The 19,908-nt window shown below is 37.9% G+C and overlaps 1 protein-coding gene across 1 annotated transcript in view; it reads left to right on the top strand.

Annotated features, from left to right (window-relative positions):
* Nucleotides 1-19,908, top strand: part of grik4 (glutamate receptor, ionotropic, kainate 4) — a 475,408-nt gene that overhangs the window by 330,885 nt on the left and 124,615 nt on the right. Inside the window, exons 4-5 of the mRNA XM_030152304.1 lie at nucleotides 2,999-3,163; nucleotides 9,548-9,645. Of these exons, the coding sequence (XP_030008164.1) occupies nucleotides 2,999-3,163; nucleotides 9,548-9,645 (263 nt within the window). The remainder of the gene's footprint in view (nucleotides 1-2,998; nucleotides 3,164-9,547; nucleotides 9,646-19,908) is intronic.

The following is a 19,908-nucleotide window of genomic DNA, read 5'->3' as shown; positions in this document are numbered from 1 at the left end:
GTAGAGCCCCAAATAATACACTGTTGTCCATATATTTGGAATAACTTCATTTACAGACACATTCCTGTTTTTATTCCTATTTATACACATCGGTAATCACCTTTGACCTGGTGCAATGATTACATACTGAGTCCTAGTTACACTTATCTTTCAAGAATAAGTCATATTGTCACAATCAAACATGAGAAGGGTTAAAACTAGGGCTGTGAAAATTAATGCATCAATTTGTCTTAATCCATTCATCACGATTAATCTGATTAAAAATGTTAATGCAGTTAACCCATCTGCAGGACAGAATGACTCTCTGAACATCTCTGGTAACGCATTTAGGGAAGTTTGTCCAAATAGAGTTACCATCGCACATGCGCAAATGGGCAGTTGATCTGATAGTGACAGGCGGCAGAACCAACCAATAACGATGGAAGACGCTAAACAGCACGTTGGCCCTCTGGATGGAAATATGAGTTAAAAAAAAAGCCAAGACGGAACAGTTATTTCAAGTTGTTTTGTTGAAACTGTTGACGGTGTTAAATAAACACGTTAAGTGTATATATATTCCCTTCTTTCTTGAGTCTGTTTGTTCATGCAAACTGAAACATGATTAATATAGATTAAAAATGAATGATATTTAATCATGAATAATCGAAATTAGTCCACAGCAACCCTGTGATTAGTCTGATTAAAAATTATAATTGTTTGACAGCACTAGTTAAAACTATTTTATTCCAACTTATGTAATTGTCTGACTCCCCAAACAATATACAGTATATGTGTGTGTATTTTTTTTAAAAAGTCGAGGACGACCTGACAGTTCCAAACACTGCATAATAAATCATCATCAAGGAAATGACAAGGCTTTTTATACTGTTTTACCGTTGGTCAGAGATGGAATTTTATCCACACTGAGAACATCTTCTATACTCCAAAAGTAAGGGCTGTAATGAGAAATCAGTAAAACATGGTTTCGTATAAGAAAAAGAAATGTTCTTGCTTTAAAAAAATAACACATATTCACTGACTCCCTACTATAGGAGTGTTTTTTTTTTTTCAATAAACAATTATTTGTTGTGTACTATCTGAATAATTACCCAGTGATCACATTAAGCTGTTGTCTTTTCTATATGAAACTCAATGATGTGATGTAGAGTTACAGTATGTCAATCAGGCAAATATCAGTATAACATGGCGTGACCTTTCACTGCTACTCAATTCTCCTTAGGAACATGTTTCTTTGTTCTAAATCTTGGCATAGTGCAACAAAGCATTTTCACATGACTGGGCATATGGTTGTGTGTTATTCATCTGTGTGATCAGCAGGGAAAAGGTCAGTTCAGAATCATTCCTGCTCCATCTGCATCTCTGCATGTTAACTCTGGATATGATTACGCTTGGAGTTGCAACATCTAACATCCAACCTGCTTTTTGTTTTTAATGACCAGCGCATTTAACATTCAGCCAAGATGTCCTTAATTGTATTTTCTGTGCCCTATTAATTTCACTTTTCCAGGCAGGTTGCTTTTATCTCCACCCTCTGCTTTAGCTGTTAATGTAATCTGTTTGACTTAAGAACCTTTGTGCTACCACAGTTTAATTACCTTAATTATAAAGCTTAGTCAGTCGCTGCTCTTTTTATAGTGTTGTCTTTTCCCTACTAGATGGAAAAAAAAAAAGCATAGAATAAATACAGTCTGATACTTTAGATGCATCAGAAGAATCCAACTGAAGCGTGATTGTTCCATTAACACGGTGTTGTTGTTTACTTTTTATGGCTAAGATGAGTACAAATGCAATAAATGACTGTTTTCAAGCTCATCGTCATGTAAGAAATGAAGCAATGCTTAGACGGATATACTAAAACGCATATTTTGTCGCATTTCTTTCCTGTTTCTATGGGTTTGTTTCTGTGCCTGCTCAGTTGCCATGATGACAATTTGTGTTGTTAAAAGGTCACAGAATAAATCAAAACATAGTCTTATTCAAAATGCACCTTTCTACATTTAATATGAATACGTGTGCAATAAATATTACAAACAAGATTTTCTGTCTTGTTTTATTATCTCATCAGAATATATATATTTTTATATGTATACATTCCTTGATTATTATTATCAGGTGAGGATTGAATAAGGTAATTTTAATAACCAATCTCTATGGTGTTATTGTCTGGAGAATGCCATTATTTTTGCATATAAAATGAGAACAGTGCATGGTCTGTATCCATTCATTTATTATTGGATTACCTCAGCCCTATCAGTTATCCTTCTTATTACAACACAGTAAAACAATACATATTAGTGCTTACAGAATGAGCATAAATCATTTTTTGTGTATAACATGTTGTCTCATCATTCTTTAATGCTCCTGTGGCAAACTGATTTAATATTGTAGTAGACTAACACAGAGTACCAGCCTGCTGCTGTGACTGAAATTTTAAGCCTCTACAGTGCCTTTATGAAAGCTAAAGAACCAAAGATACTTTTTTAATGGTTTTGCTGCAGTAAACAATATGTTATGAATATATATTTTGGCATCGTTGTTGAAAATATCTTCCAAGTAATCCAAGATTTTAAAGCTTTCAAACTTCCAAACTTTTAAGAGATCACATATTTGCATTTTATAGCACTCACCCCTCAGAGCAAAAGTACGTTCTGCACACTAAAAGCTGCAGCTCAAGTGTATGGATTTTATTAAGAACAGTTGTGCCATTGTTGGCACTCGAGATTAATGGAGAGTAGCGTGCACAAAATGTCACATAAGTGTTGGTGCTAATAAATCCATATACCTTGGGAGCAGCTTTAACGGGAGGGAACTCTTTAAATTGATGATGTTTTCTGGCTTTGATTTTAATTTCTTTACAGCTTCTCGGGCTGTGCGATCATTGGCCACGTGGGCTAAACTGGCCCTTATTTGATGGAGAAAACAATTGTTTCCTCTGTGAATAATGGATTTAATCCAGTGTTTGTTTTGTTTTTTTTCTGTCTCTGTTCCTTATCCTCAGCTGCCATCCTTGATGATCCAATGGAGTGCAGCAGAGGAGAGCGTCTGGCCATCACGCTGGCCAAAGACAGCATCAACAGGAACAGTAACCGCTCCACCACTGGCAAACTGGAGGTGGACATCTTTGAACTACTAAGAGACAGTGAATATGAGATGGGGGAAACAAGTAAGTTAAAAGAGGAGAAAAGACAGTGGTGTGTTTGTGTAGATGCTACTGTGCTGTGTTCAGTCTTTTTTTTTTCATGCTGTCTGTAAAGTCTGTCCAGTTTCACAACATTTTAGTCAAAGAGAAGCAAATAAATGAGTGAAAATAGATGCAGACTGGCTTGGTGCACGATTCAGGAATTTATTTTTATAGCTTAGAGAGTCAGAAGTTGTGCTATGATGTGTTGCATTTCCTTCTCTATTAAACTGGAAATGTTAAATCTGCTGTGCCGTGTCAGAGCAGAACAGCATTTTCCGTTAGAAGGACTTGGCAGTTTCATGTGAAAACTAATCTATGTCAGATGTTGACAACTGGTAGAAAGGGTTATGAACCACTTTACATTTACACACATTAGTCACTGATATTTCACCAATGCATTACTAAAGTATGTGTAAATCCATTAACACAAACTACATTTATTTTGTATCAATAGCTTGAACAGGGTGCAAGTTGCCTCAGCCTCCTGTGCTTGTTGTTGTTCTGCATGTATAATGTTTGAGTGGAAAATTTCCTAAATCAATACAGTGCATGACAGAAATCTGTGGAAAATGACCAGTAGAAACTGCTTTGCCCACAAGTCCAGGGATTGATTTTCAATACCACACGAAACCACAAACACACAAGCTTCAGTGGTACTGCTTAACCCACGGAAGTACCGCTTCACTTACCACAACAAGAACTGCATTACTTACTCTGCCTGGTTTACCGCAAACCCACCTTAAACACGGTTCCTCCTGTGTATGTGTGTGTGTGTGTGCATGGTTGCATGTGTAAAGTGTTGCGTGTTGGTGTGTGCATGCTAGGATTGTGCAAATGTTGTGTGTGTTTGTGTAATTAGGGACAGGAATTGGATTAGGGACGGATCAGTGGCTGCAGTTAGATGGAAATATCACGGTGGGAGCATCACCTGCCCAGATAAGTCCCACCCCCCCTTACCAAGCACCCACACCTGCCTTTGCATCACACAGCTTTTAAATGGATCTGTCCTTGGATTCTGTGTTACCTTCAAAGACAGAAAAGAAAGAAATCCTAGCAGTTCTTTTCCCAGTGGTGCATTGCTTTTCTTCCAACCACATAGCACATGCTCTGTGAAGGTGAGCATTACTGCTGCTATGTGCACACCTGTACAATACAGACTGGTGTGGAACAACATCACAGTGACACAAGGTCTGTCAGTTAGCGGATATAGTGTGTCTGTTGTGCCTCTGATTTTAACTGTGATTTTAGTGTTTTTATTAATGTTGATCTGAGATTTAGTGTAAAACAGACAGTGGCAGATGAGTCAGAGCTGTTCTTAGCATTTTTGTTGATTATTCATATTTCGGTGAAGCTGAAGTCACTCCTACTCATTAAGCCGTCTGACTACAACAGCAGACAAATATGTGGAGGAGTTTTACAGTCATTTCTTATTTGTTAAAACACGGTATGTGTGTATGTGAGCACAGGAATAAGGACTAAACAGAGGTGTAACAGGCTGACACTGGACAGTGACCTGCTCTCTGCAGCCGAAAGAGTGACATTAATGAGCTAAATAAGACTAAACTTTGTTACATGTTTGGAGTAGGTTTATTTTCTGCTATACGATCTCTTTTTAGTCCTGAGAACAGCTTTATCTTCTAATAAACCAGTGTTTCTCAAACTGTGTGTGTGTGTGTGTGTGTGTGTGTGTGTGCGTGTGTGTGTGTGTGTGTGTGTGTGTGTGTGTGTGTGTGTGTGTGTGTATGGGGGAGGGGGGGAGGGCTATTATCGTCATGCGGCGTCCATCGTCGTCGTCTGTCATCTGTTGTCCGTTACAAAACTTTCAATCGTCTTCTCCAAAACTACAATTCCCATTGACTTCAAACTTGGTATACAGCTTCTTTATGATGACGTCAACAAAAGTTAGTGAAATTATTTGGATCCGGATCTGATCCTGGATTTGGTGCGACTTTGAATAATTTCCCCATTATAAGAAATAGGAAGTGGATGGATGCAGTAATTCAGTAAATATAAATGATATCCAGTGTAAATTTCTGCAGTACAGCCCTGATGGGGAGATGACCAAAACATAATGTCCACATGCTGATCAGGATCTTCTTCTGGATCTGGAACTTACAGAAAATTTAACATGGGCTGTTATGGGGAGAACATTTCAATCATCTTCTTCTCTGAAACTCCAGTTCTGATTGACTTCAAACTTGGTATACAGCTTCTGTATGATGATGTCAACACAAGGTACTGAAATTATTTCGATCCAGATCTGATTCTGGATTTGGTGCGACTTTGAAAAATTTCCCCATTATTAGAGATGGGAAGTGGATTGATCCAATAAATCAGTAAATATAAATGATATCAAGTTGGAATTTGAATTTTTTCCAGATCTGATTGGAATATGACCAAAACTGGGGCTATTTCTGTAATATAATAAATACACATAACTGGGTGATAATAAATGGCATCTGGATACATTTCCCAAAGCTTTTAATGTGGCCGGTAAGCTACAGGGCCAATGGTCTTATTTTTTTTCTTCAGGTTAGAAGATGTAGTAGATGGAACTAATGTTTTAGCATTGGAACACCCTGGACTCATTTTAGGAACGTAAAACAATCTGTGGTGTTGTCCAGGGTATACGGCAGTATACAGCATATACCTACTTATTTTTCAGTCAGCATTATGTATACCCACTTCTAAAATCCCCCTGATGTGCACCATTCAGTAGGATCTGAGCTGAATTGCCCATTTTTTCCCCTAGGATGGTGAAGCCATGACCAGCTCTACTCCGCCTCTAACTGGCTAGTACTTGCTGTTGTCACTGATTAGATTGGTTAACTTTAGACATGAGGACTGATGAGCCAATCAGAGGCAGAGTAGGGCGGGTCATTCTGAGGAAAATATTGCAAACTAGCGCTGACCAGAGCCCTATAAAGATAACAAACTATATTTTACATCAATTATTTACATGTATTGATAGGATTAGTGGATTAATAGGTTTTAAATATTTTAGATCAGGAGATGGTTTTGGTCATTGGTGGATGTTCACATTCACATTTTTATCTATTATAAATCATTTAAAATATGTATACAAGTTGTATTCATAATTTCCAACAAGATATGATTTTGTAAAAAGGGTAATTCCAGAAGCTATCCATATCTTATAAACGGGTACCCAAGACATTAAGCAGAACAGAACAATTTATTATGAAAACAATCTGTATTTCTAACTAAGCTAAAACCTAACCCTTGCTCTAAAAACGACCTAAGGTAATTCCAATAAATACAGACAGTATAGAATGTAGACGGTATCAATACATCAGCACATCAGGAACATGAGGCAAAAAATACGATAACACAAACTTAAATTAAACATATTTGAGAAGCAGTTTTTGTTATAATTGCTTTTTAAATATGGACAGGGATGCAGACTCTTTTATGCTGCTCTCAATTTCATTCCAAGTCTGCGGACCTTTAACTGTTACACTATATTAAATGTCACACTAAATTAAATTAACTGATCATGTAGATGTTTATGAAAACTCAGAGTAGATATAAAGGTTATTATATAAAAAACAGATAAAACACATAAAAACAAGCCTCACAAATCACCGTCATTGATCTAACTCCATGGGTTTTACTGGTGAATCAATGTTGTAGAAGATGACGGTGTTTTTACATTCACTACGGAGCCTCTGAACGTCCAAATGGGTCACATTTGATGACCATGAAAAGATGAATAACTGTATTTTAGACCAATTATTTACATGTATTGATAGGACTAGTGGATCAACAGGTATTAAACATAAGAGATGAGTAGATGGTTTTGGTCACCGGCCGCTCTGGGGGTCTTTATGGGTTAAGGAGACAAGTTGATAACTGAAATCTATATTACTGGTTTCGAAACAGTGAACCAAAAACTGATGTGTGGTTTAACATCATGTTTAAAGGAGCTGTATGTAGGATCATGGCCAAAACTGGTACTGCAATCACATTCAAAATACTGAAGAGCGTGGTGTCCCCTCCGCTTCCCCCGAGACTAGAGGTTGCCAGATCCAGCATGAGTGTCTACGACAAGGAGCTACCATGGCAAGCAACAAGTCCTACACCGGTATTTATACAGGCCTTTAGACCACCTTTTAGGTTTAGTAAGGTCAGATATTTATGATCAGAAATGTTCCAGCTGCAGCTCAGTGGGAATTGGCAACCTGGATGCTGAAATGCTACTGACTTTATGAATGGGAGATAGGTGATGGGCGGCGCATCAGACCAAAGCACAAAATGACAACATAAACATTACTTGTGGGCTGACACTTAGCTTTTCAAATGGGAATATTCTGGCTGAACTACTGCTGTCAGTGATATCAGTATTTGAAATGAACATGATTCCTTAAGGTCTGGTGACATTCTGGGCCATTTTATAATTACTTGGAACATAATTCTTACATACAGCACCTTTAATTAATCTTTCTTATCAAGTTACCTGGAAGTGGGAAAGCTCCCCCTATTGATCAGTCACCACTGCACCTGAGAAATATGAGGATATTTTGATCCTTAAACATTTTGTCTGTAGCTGAACCAACTGGAACTGAAAGAAAATTTAGAAGTACTTTTCATTTTCTGAATAGCATGACCTGAGATTGGAGGAGTGTGTGCCTGTGTCTACAAATGCCTTTTAAGTGTTCAGCTGTGGTTTTCTTTTAGTGTTTGTGCTCATGCTTTTAGTCCAACTGACCTTCATCTAAGAGCCAGAAACTTTATTTTATCAAATTTTTTCTTGTAAATCGCCACGTACAAATTAAACATCAATGTTATCATTTGATGCAGTGTGTCATGTGGAGTGTACTATACATACGTGCACATACATCACACATACCCTGTCAGGCCTTTCTCATGTCTAACTCATTGCAGCCCTTAAATCATTCTAAGGTTCCAATAGTTTGTATTGATCAGTGAAATCAATTGTAAGAGAGGAAAATGAGTTCCAGCCAACCTACTGACCTTCTGACCATAATTTGACCGCAGTGAGAAAGTAAGTCCTGTTCTAACAATTTACAACACAAATTGATGTCTGTTGACAATGTCCAGGGGGTGATAAGCAAACAGCGGTGGAGGTGGAGGTGAAGGTGTGTGTTTGTGTGGAGGCAGATGCACCGCAGAGGCAGCAAATGCAAAAAAAAAGAAGAAATCATGTCACATAAACCAGCAGATTGTTGGTTGGCAGTCAAATCATTCAACTTTGTAATTTGGTGAATCCGCACAGACAGGCACATATGTGTATGTGTGAGCATGTAGTGGAAATGTGTGCATCTTCGTGTTTATGTACGGTGTCATTGTGTTCACGTCTGACAGGCCCCACGGGTGACTGAGGGATTACTTATTAATCATTCGATTCACTGCCTCTGGATTCACCACATGGGCTGCAGAACAGATCCCCTTTGCCTTTTCAACACATGCAGCAGGTTAAATACACTGAATTTACTCTGGTAACCAACATCAACTGTTTTTACACACCTGCTCACACATGAACATACCTACACTAGTGCACTAGTTTCAGACTGTAAAGGTTTAATTAGAAACTAGAGATTTAAAACCAAGAAGTGGCATTCTGTTTTTTGAGTACAGATGATTAAAGTATACGGCCTCCACACACAAGTGTAGTAAAAATCACATTTACAAAAATGTTTTTGTCTGAGGATATGTTTTCATCCCCAAAGGTAAAACCTTTAAATCAGTTCTTGTAAATGCAGGATATGGAAAACAGGTTGAGATGTGTGTGTCACTTTTGGGGATATTACAGCATTCATGTGCAAATGTTCAAATACCGGATTTTATGTTTTAAGCCTCCAGATATCACCGCCTGTCACTATTTCTGTCTCTGTGCCTTTCTCGCTGTCTATCACTCTGTTTGTGTGTCTTCCTGTCTCTGTATCCAAGAGTCTATCATATTAATATCAGTTTCCCGCTTATGTTATCCAACTCTCATAGTCAGGAGCTGTAGGATGTTTTTCTGTGTGTGTGTGTGTGTGTGTGTGTGTGCGTGCGTGCGTGTGTGTGTGTGTGCGTTCTATTAAGCATATTAAACAGGGACAACTGCATTTGGCCTTGCACATGTTGCACTACCACATATAAGTTGAGCTTCCCCGGAGACATTTGAAGTGCTGGCTCAGGCCGCTATCTGTTTAGAGGTTAAGATAGTCAGCAGTGCATTCATTAACATCTGGCTGAAGAGGGGCTTTTTGAAAACGCATTACCTCAGTTTCTTCACTGATGCTGTGCTCTCCAGTCTGGCTCACTCTGACTGACTCTCTCTTGTGTTTTCCCTCTCTCTTTTCACCCTTCAACCTCTACATCCTCCCCTCTTCTGTCCACCAGTGTGCCAAATCATGTCTAAAGGGGTGGTGGCGGTCCTCGGTCCCTCTGCCAGTCCGGCCTCCAACTCCATCATCAGCAATATCTGTGGAGAGAAGGAGGTGAGTATAGTGTTTGTTTTTCCACCGGCCATGTTAGACAGTCTGCTCACTATTCCGTCAGAGATACACAGTTTGGAACAATGATGCTCATTAGTGGCTGTGTTACTTTTGTAGGAGATTGAGGGGGATTGAAACCAAACCTGTTAGTGAAAATGATGAAATACCTCGCCAGTGTCATAACTTTCATTCTAGTTCCTCTCAAATCAAAGCAACGCTGGCCATTTTATTTCCTCCTTTCTCCTCATTAGCTTTGGCCTGTTTGATGGCCTTTGTTTTGAGACTCAGCGTAATATAGACTTAGTATAGTAGTAAATACCAAGAAACAGGAGACAAGTTTTCTAATTGTACACATGACTACATGGCTAAACTCTCAGCTGTATCCATATATTTGAAACTGTTTGGAGTCATATAATAATAGTATCACAACCTATTTTGACAAAAGAGGTAAATTAAGCTGTACTTTCTTGGCTAATCATAACAGTGAAGAAAAACAAGATTTCTACAATTAAATGATAAATCAGTCGATTTGACTTCAAACTCCATGCAGACAGATCTCAGATGGAAGCTAATTGGCTTGTCTGAACTCTGATATTGTGGGCTTTGCTGTCTGATGTGAAGAAACAGAGCATTTTTGAGTCATGAATAAAGAAAAGATTGATTAAAACCAGTTTTAACAAAGAAAAGATGTATAAATGCACAGCGTTGCTTGGGATGCCAGGTTGTGACGCATTCGTTGTAGGAAGCGATTAAGTTATATTAATTCAGAAATAGACTAATTGGAATCTACATATCTGCTCTGTTCGAACTACCGCTTGAAAACATCCATCTCATCTTTCTTTTCACCTCATCCATCAGCCTTTTCTAGTGTGTTCTAGCATATTGCCTACCAATTGGATTTGCTCCATGGAGATCCAGCCTTTTAACTGCATGAATTTGATCAGCATGACTATTAAAAGACATCCCATTACCATCCCAGTCTCTATAATGTCCTCTGGTACAGTGCAGCCCATCTTTCTAATGAGACATCACTCTGTTATACTGGTAGACAGACCAGGGCTCCCTGCTGTTCTAACTCTCTGGTGGTACTGGCTGGCGGGGCTGAGTGCTTTGAAACACTGACTGTTATAATAGTATTGTATAAACATTAAAGACCACATAATGTAAAAAAAAATACATTTTTGACTTGTTAAATGGTGGTGACATTTGAATATATGATACTATAGTACTGATGAAAGAAGTTGATGCTACCCTGAAATGTTCCTTGTGCACAATATTCCATTTCCTGTATAATCTCCTCTATTGTGTATGGGTAGAAATGTACTTGGGTGGTAAAAATACTTCAGTTCTCAGTTGCATTCAGTTTTGTTTGCTGTAGGAAAAACATTAGGCCCTTTCCCACCAAAATACCAGGAACTTTTATGACCAGGAACTTATTTACCTGGGTAAAAGAATTCCTGGTAATCTGTGTGCTTTGCATTTCCACCGGAATCCAGAGTTCCAGGTAATTTATTGAAATCATGCTGATGACGTATGGGGTAGTGGTAAAAGAAACTGCACTACACCTCCAGTCCAGTAGGTGGCAGTAAGAAGAAGAGGCTGGAGGCCCAAAGAGCACAATGACGCTATAAAAGGCGAGCGACAAGCACGCATCATTGTTTGTGTGACACAATACACCTAGGATGGAGAATGCCCAAGCTGTTCTGTTGTTCTTCATGTTTTACTACATCACAAATGAAACCATGCGATCTGAATGGGAAAGATGACAGACATTATTTGCAAAGACATTTGTGAATACCTGAAGTGAAAATCTTAAAAAAAGAAAAGGGATTTTACAAGCCGTTGAGGAGATTGACCATGACACATATGATATATGATATGATATGATATGATATGATATGATATGATATGATATGATATGATATGATATGATATGATATGATATATACATACTGGAAAAAAATATAAAATCATCAGCTAAGTTTCAGCACCATAAACCTGTCACAGCTGCAGTATTCAAACATGTTTTAGCTGAACATGTAACAAGTACAGTTCATGTACATTCAGCAGCTAAGCTCTAGCACCATAAAATTACACAGTACTTAAAGTGGGTTGTTTTGGTTTAATGTTTTGCTGGTTGATGAATCACTTAATCCATCTGGAATACATTTTAAGTGAAGTTATAAAGTCATACAGATTTACTCAAATGCCTGTATTTAATTCTACTGCATATTACTTTAAAAAGTACTGTACTTCTACTTCTACTCTACTTATATTTTGATGCCTTGTAAATGAACAGACAATATTAAGTTAGAATTTTTATTCTTTTTTTTTTTTTTTTAATAAAAATCAAAACACAAAAAAAGGTGCAAAAAACAAGGTGCCTTGAAATTAAAATGGAAATAAACGTGTGAAAGGTTAGGGCCTCAATGTTCAGTTGTAGTGCCTGCCTTTATCATAACTGTTGGGTGCTATGCTCAACAGGGGCAGGAAGAAGTTTCAAGTATATTTTGAAGCAGCTCAAGTAAGATTTGTGTTTATTTGTATTGGACATGTCATACACAATGGCAATTCAATGTGTTTTACTTAAATAATAACATAAAATAATAGGGGATGAAAACAATAAAATATCAAAATGTTAAAAATAAAATTAAAAAGAATACAGAATAAATAGAATCACAATATAAAAGACCCATGGCAGTAAAAACTCTCAATTCTGTCAAAACTAGAACCATAATGCAATACTCTTGGGATTATGCAATACCTGATTCACCTGATGGCAGAGCTGTGGTGTGTATGTGATGGCATGTGTGTTTTATACATTTATATTTGTTTTTAGTCAATTTTACAGGCACTAAGCATTTCTAGTAGACCTTATACATGAATGATATTTAATGCTTGTTTGCACTGATGGGACTGCATACAGTTTAGTTATTGGCGTACAATGAAAAAACAGACATTTTATTGTATTATATTGTATTATACTCTACTCTAATATATAGTCTTCCATACTTATCTAGCAATAAGAAGTAACTGAATAAGTTATAGATTTTATTCATTGGCTCGTGAAAAGAAAAATGTTTTCCACCTGGATTTAACAAGTGTACATCTGGGACAAATCCAAGCTCTCCTCACAGTCTCTTCCAGGTGTTTGTAGCCGAGCAGCTATGTGACCTGAGTCCACAGATGTAAGAGTCCTACTTTACATTCCTTAAACGCTTTTCCATTCAGAGACTTGTACATTAGTAGCAGCACTTCTACTGTGTCTACGCTGTGTGTAGAAGTTTAGACCTGGTGTCATGTGTCCTGTTCTCTTAGTCCTTAGTCCAGTAGCTTTTTTAATTACAAGACCATTACAGTTAAAGTGTTTAATGTTAAAAATGTTACTAAAGATGATCATGAATAAAGAAGAAAAAGAGTTGGGACCTTCAGAATATCAAATCAAAGTAAAAATGTTAAAAAAAATAAAAATAAAAACGCAGTCCTCCAAAATATTGTATTTACTGTTATCCTCCGTATATTATTTTGGCAGACATAATTGAAAGTTAGTGGTGTGGCTGACATAATATGCTATTACATTATTATGTGTAAAAATAGTTTTACCAAGAGATCTGGGAAATAATGGTAAAAAAGCAGATTAATGCAAGAGAAAACATGGCTTTCATTGGATGCTTCGGTCCTTAGATGTAATTCTATGCCCTATTGAAAAAAAATATATATGTTTTTAGGCAGTAAATGGAGGATTCAGTTTCATTGATTCTCAGATGGGATCTTGAGTACAATGCTTTCGAGTGTGCAGATTTTTTTTTTTTATTCCTGCTGAGCATCAGATATAGGTTCAAGGTACTGTAGCATTTCTTACATTATGGTCAGATCTAGGTGTAAACACTTAACTCTCATATTGAGATGTAATTCATATCCCTTTAACCTATATCATTTCACTGAAAGGTCAAGAGTTGTCTGCACGAAGTGAATGTAAGTCAGTGTATTGTCCGCTCAACAAAGGATGTGCAGTGTGTGCAGTTGGAGTGAAGGTCACATTGTACTTGTCATTAGTCTGAAGGACAGGCCTTGCTAATGGCAATGGCACTATCTGGTGGTATGGTACTATACAGGGGATCCTGTGATAGTGAATATTAACAAATTCAATGAAACACTCAGCTAAATTTTGAATGTCTCATGGGGGATTGATGAATTTTATCTTAATTTATCTTATCTTAAATGATAAATGATAATGCTTGTGATGTGTGTGAGGGGGAAAACAGGCCCTAAAGTCAAATATATTCAAGGACCACACAAACTGCAGTCAGTCTGAAAAAAAAATGATGAAATTTTACTGTTCCACATATACAGCTCTGATTTTCAGATTTTAAGTATACATTTTAAGATAAGCAATTATTACTATAAGCAACAGGAGCCTTGGTAATACTACTTCTACAAGGAAAGGTCTAAAATAAGTCAAATCCTTTCAATATGTGCCCCCTAAGAGACGGCCACAATTGGAAATGTTCTAACCAGAACATATTTCTATTTGAATGAAAAAGATGAGCTGCAGCTGAGGTCATATAACCCCAAAAAAGGAGAGTTATCCTTGATGAGATGAGCACAATTCTCTGTTTTGGATCTTCCAGTAAGTCAGACTCATCTAGTTGCACAGTAAAGAAGCCAGCAATCCATTGGGAAATAAATGTAAACTGTTATTCTGTGCTTGGCAGCCACACAGTCTGCAGTACACCCCTGAGAAACTGCTCAGCAGGGGATGAATAGATGGCTGGTACGTGTAAGCAGGTGCTCCCATCTTACTTTACATTTCTATTCAGGCATCTCATCGTGTACCCCCTAAAGACCTCTAAAACTTTGAAACAAATCCCCCTGGTTTCATCGAAGAAGATTAATGCAAAAAAATAAAAGCTGAACAAATTGGATTGTTTTTTACAAAGGCTGTTTCATACAGCCATGTTTAGCAAATAGTTATCACTACTCAGGTCATTAATTCTCATGTTAATGCAAAGTAAAGAAATGGATGTCATTGTATTAATAATTGAACAGATGAAACATTTTTAATTATACATAATATACAGACTTTATCAGCAGGAGGTCTCTCTTCTAGAATGTGTTTTGTGCATGAATCTATAGCCCCTTTTACACAGCACTTCTGTTAGGGAATATTTCGTCTTTATTCCAGAACGACGTCTGTGTAAATTAAATGGTGGGATCTCATCTTTTTCATGGCTCTATAACACCTGTGGAGGTAGAAACAGAGCCATGATAAAGGTGGAATCATAATTCTGGAACTCTATGTAAAAGGAACACCTCTCGTTCTGCAACCAAGGTGTGATGTTTTGATGACGTATTGCGTATAAACATGGCTGCCAATTCACACCAAACAGCCCCTCCAAACATCCATAGGCATTCATTCACCAGTGTGAGTGACACTGGAAGCTAGGTGGGTGAAGTGTCTTGCCCAAGGACACAACGGCACATGACTAGGACAGAGCGGGATTTGAACCGCCAACCCTTCAGTTACTGGATGACCCTCTCTACCTCCTGAGCCATGGCATGGTAAACAAACATATCAACGTGACCAGAAAGATGTCGAACTGGGGAGACACTGAGATCCGCGAGCTGAGGAGAGCTGCGGAGAACTCTATCCATGCTTACATTTTACATTACAGGCCAGCTCTGGAGAAGTTAGCAACACCGCTATGCTCAGGGTATTTCCAACGCACAAGTTATACATCACAATATACGCTGCCCTTTGATTCCAGAACACAGGTCCACTGTGTAAAAGTCCAGCCTGTCTCACCTCTGTTAGTCTTTTGGCTTGGCTGTGGAAATTGGTCAATGATGGCAAAAAGTTGGAATCATCATCTCACCTTTTTTCTGGGATCTCTGTGTAAAAGTGGCTATTGAAAACAGCTTCTTAATGACTTACCTGGTTAAATAAAGGTTCAGTAAAATGAATAAAAAATCAAAGGAAAGCATGACGTCCTTAACCTCCTGAGAGTCAGGAAAGTAAAAGTTTTGGCTTTTTTACATTAAATATTTGGGTTGATTGGAAACAGCACAATGCAACAGTTTTTATTTTTTTTATAGAATGTCATTCTATAGAATGTCATGTCATTTTATAGAATGACAAAAATGCATCCTTGGGTTTCAGGAGGTTAACATTGAGTACAGACACCTACACACAGCAACCACAACGAAACAAAAGCACACACAAAATCTTTGTCATAGTTGTGTCTGTGTGTGTGTGTGTGTGTTTACCATGATACACACTGTGGCCACCCAATCCCTCACAGTGAGCGCAGGGCCACAGATGCTGCTGCTACGGTTACTGGTTGCCTGGGACATTGGCAGCAATATTGCGTCTGACAGACCCCACTATGTGATCAGCACATCATCTACGAGGCCCTATCAATCACTCACCAGGTTCCAGCGCTGCGACAGAGGCTACCTTCAGTGGGGTGACGGAGAAAATGGGATGAAGCCCATCTGGGTTTCACACTAATAGTGACTAATAGAGAAACAGCTGCTACAGAGAAAGGGTTGACTGTGTGCTGCGTGCAGGTTGTTTGTTTCCTTCCTATGCAGCGTGGCAAGCAAACCTCGGGGTCAGGATTTTGTAGAAGGGCAGATTAATATCGACTAATGAGAAACATTAACTGGGGCTTTGGATGAGAGGCTCCTGCTGCTTTACAGGTCCTTATCTGCTGGCTGATGCACACAGCCACAATAGCTGGAGTATGCAGTGCATAGAAGTGTTGGTTTTTTGTTGCCTGGGAATCTCAAGGATATGAAGTCTGATTATTGTGGCAGATATAATGCAAGAGATTCAAGGTTTTTTCATCCTCATTCACATTTGCATGAGGTTCCATTAAATACCCCTGGTTTCGCTATTATATTATCCTACAAAGCATTGGACTGAAGTAATGTTTCCATTTGTCATTGCAAGATGTCAGACTAATTTGAGTAGAAGTCAGTGATTAAAGCTTTTTCTCTGCCAAATATTTACACTGTTTCTTTTTGATCCAACTGCCCTTGACCACTATCTGTTTGGTTCTAACTCTAAACCTCCTTTTCCTGTGACCATAACAGATAAATATTTGCAGTTTCTCTGTGTCTGCTAAAGAAGGTAAACATATTCCTCTATGATTCAAGCATGGAGTGGTGATGAATATTAATGTTAACTCTGATGTTCAGGGGTTGCTTTGGGCTTGCAAAGCCATCTGGTTGCAGAAGTACAGAGAGATTACACTACTGCATTTCAGAAGGTGGTGCTCAGGCTGGATTTAGAGGTGAGCCTGAGGTCTGCTGGGCAAACAAAGAGCAGGCTGGATTGAGGTTGGGGGTCACCGGTGTAGCTCAAGCCCTGGAGAAAGGCAATAATGAAAGATTTGTGCTTTCATACACTCAGGTATAACCACACAGAAACTCACAAACCCTTGAAGTTAGACTTTTATATGCACACCTACCCAGAAAATGCTTAAAATGATAAAATATTCCTTTTTTTTTAAATGTTTTTTTTGTCCATTGTCTTCTTCCCTCTTCTTGTGATTCAGTGCTTTGCTGTATCATGAACAGTCGTGTTGAGGTAATGGTGGAAAAACTCATTCAGTTCCACCAAAAGTCCAGGGCAGGCCATTGTTTCTCTTGAGATTATTTTATTAGCAGGCAAATGAACTGCTCAGTGTTTCTCTACGTGGCCAGACAGTGGCAATTGTTGAACAGGACCAACAGACAAAGCTGAGGCACAGTTGATTGCTCATGAATGGACGCTGAACAAATTTGAAAACCTCTCTCCGTGCTTGTGGAGAAACAGATTTTGCAGGTTTAGTGCTTCATTTGTGTAATTATTGCAGCACATTCGGAAGAAATTAACCCAGTGGTTCTTTGACCTGATTGATCTGCATGTGCCAATTCATATTTTGGATACTCATGCTGCTGTGTGTTCATGCAGGCTGGATCCAGTGTGTGTGGAGCAGTCCAAACTGATTTAAATGGGCAGGTTGTTCAGCAGCTCAGCAGTACACATGGTGTGGAATTGCTTTTTGTGACTCGATAAGCCAACTAGCCAACCCAGCAAATCCTCTCTGACCAAAGACTATTTATACGGTAGCTATGCTCACTTTAGACTATGTCCCTGCCAAACATCGAACCACAGTTGGTCGAAGCTGAGCCAGAACTCCACATCGCCTGTTCTCATGCATCCAACTTCTACTGATCCATGTGGGTACTTCTTTCATTCAAATATTGTACCTGCTCTTTAATTCCCAGTCAAAACAGAGAAATCAAAAGGATATTACATGATGATAATGATTTTATGTTATTGTGAATATCATGCCTGTCTGCCTGTCTCAATAGACTCCTTTGAACCAATAGAATCAAAGTAAACTTGTATTAACTATTGCATAACTATCACAAGGAGATTTCGTGCACTGAAAATTGCTATAAATATAATATAATACGTTTAAGTGATGAAAAATGAGAAAGATTTGAGATTACAGTTTCATTCACTGTTGCTCACCATTGCATGATGTCTTCTTTTTTTAATCACAGTAATGGTTATGTTTAAAGTTTTATCAGCTTTAGAGCTTTAGAGTCACTTTATTATGCTTGAGGTGCAGTTTAAAATAATTACAGATAAAATAACCATTAATCAGACTTATCTCGTAACACTTGTTGAACTTTTTCTTTGAATCCCACAGCTTTATAACTGATGTGCGGTGTCTTTACCTGTTATTGCAGCTTTAAAGTGGGATATGTTTTTAGAGCTGTAAATAATAAAACATATGACTCATTTACAAATAGGAATATATATATCGGTTAATTCTCCTGTCAGTGCCTCTGACCATGATGCTGCTGAAGATCTGGAGTTGGTCCCTGAGCACCTTCAGTGGCAGCTCACTGCTCCTAATGTGCAGCATGCTAATGGGCGAAGTCAAGGGAAAGTTAGCATCTGGTCAAAAAAAATGAAATTACAGTAATCTACACCAAAATTATATCTTGGGCAGGGTAATTACTTATATTTTCAGGAAAATGTATTTTGAAAAAAATTGTGGGAAAAAAAAATGGGGGAATTTTATAAGTGTGAATGTTTGGAAAGTGCCAAAGTTTTCTGCCGTCACTCTGGGTTCATTTTATAAACTCTCATAAATAAATTAATTTACTCCAAATACATTGATATTTGACTATTATATTATTTATGTCATATTCTAAATACGCAATGTCTAAGATTAATAAATGTATCTATGCAAAATACATTTGAATATAATGTTAAAGTGATACCGTATGATGTGGCATTTTTACACTTTTCTTTTGTCATCTTAAAATGCTCCTAATAAGCATGTGTTAAACTAAAATGTTAAAGAAACCCACCAGGTATTGAAACTCAAAAATGTTTAATTCTCATATATTTCTGATAAAAGTCTGACCAATCATTTTATTCGGTCCGAATGAAATAATTGGTGGAACCTGGCTGAGCCTCCTGTCAATCATCCATTACGGCCGTCTAGCATCCGTCTTGGTTATCATATCTGGTTTAACTGCTGGTTAGCTGGTTTATATATGCTTCTATCAGGTTTAACTGCTGGTTAGCTGGTTTATATATGCTTCTATCTGGTTTAACTGCTCGTTAACTGGTTTATAAATGTTTCTATCTGGTTAAACTGCTGGTTAGCAGGTTTATATATGCTTCTATCTGGTTTAACTGCTCGTTAACTGGTTTATATATGTTTCTATCTGGTTTAACTGCTGGTTAGCTGGTTTATATATGCTTCTATCTGGTTAAACTGCTGGTTAGCTGGTTTATATATGCTTCTATCTGGTTAAACTGCTGGTTAGCTGGTTTATATATGCTTCTATCTGGTTAAACTGCTGGCTGCTTTGTGCATCTCCTCTCACACTTTGCACATCTTCGCACTGTTTTCACATAAGTGACGTTGTGTATGGATCGCACCCTCCCCAACCCACTATAGGGAATTTATACATCCTGCTGTACATGTGTTTGTGTCTCTGCTCAGTCAATGAGCCACCCTAACCTGTCCCCCAAATAAAGTGTCCAGAGTAACCCGCTGATTCGCGCCTCACTAATTTCTTTGAATAGGATGGTGAGGAAGATAAAATATATGAACTAACTAAAACTAACACTAAAACTAAGCATTCCGAAGAAAAACAAAAAAAAAACAATAACTAATGAAAACTAGCAAACCCACTCTAAAAACTAATTAAAACTAACTGAATCAGAGAAAAAAAAGTCAAAACTAA

The sequence above is a fragment of the Sphaeramia orbicularis genome, chromosome 13 (genome assembly GCF_902148855.1).
Source record: "Sphaeramia orbicularis chromosome 13, fSphaOr1.1, whole genome shotgun sequence".
Lineage (NCBI taxonomy): Eukaryota > Metazoa > Chordata > Actinopteri > Kurtiformes > Apogonidae > Sphaeramia > Sphaeramia orbicularis.
Note: the sequence above shows the minus strand (reverse complement) of the source record. Positions and strands in the feature narration are given on the sequence as shown.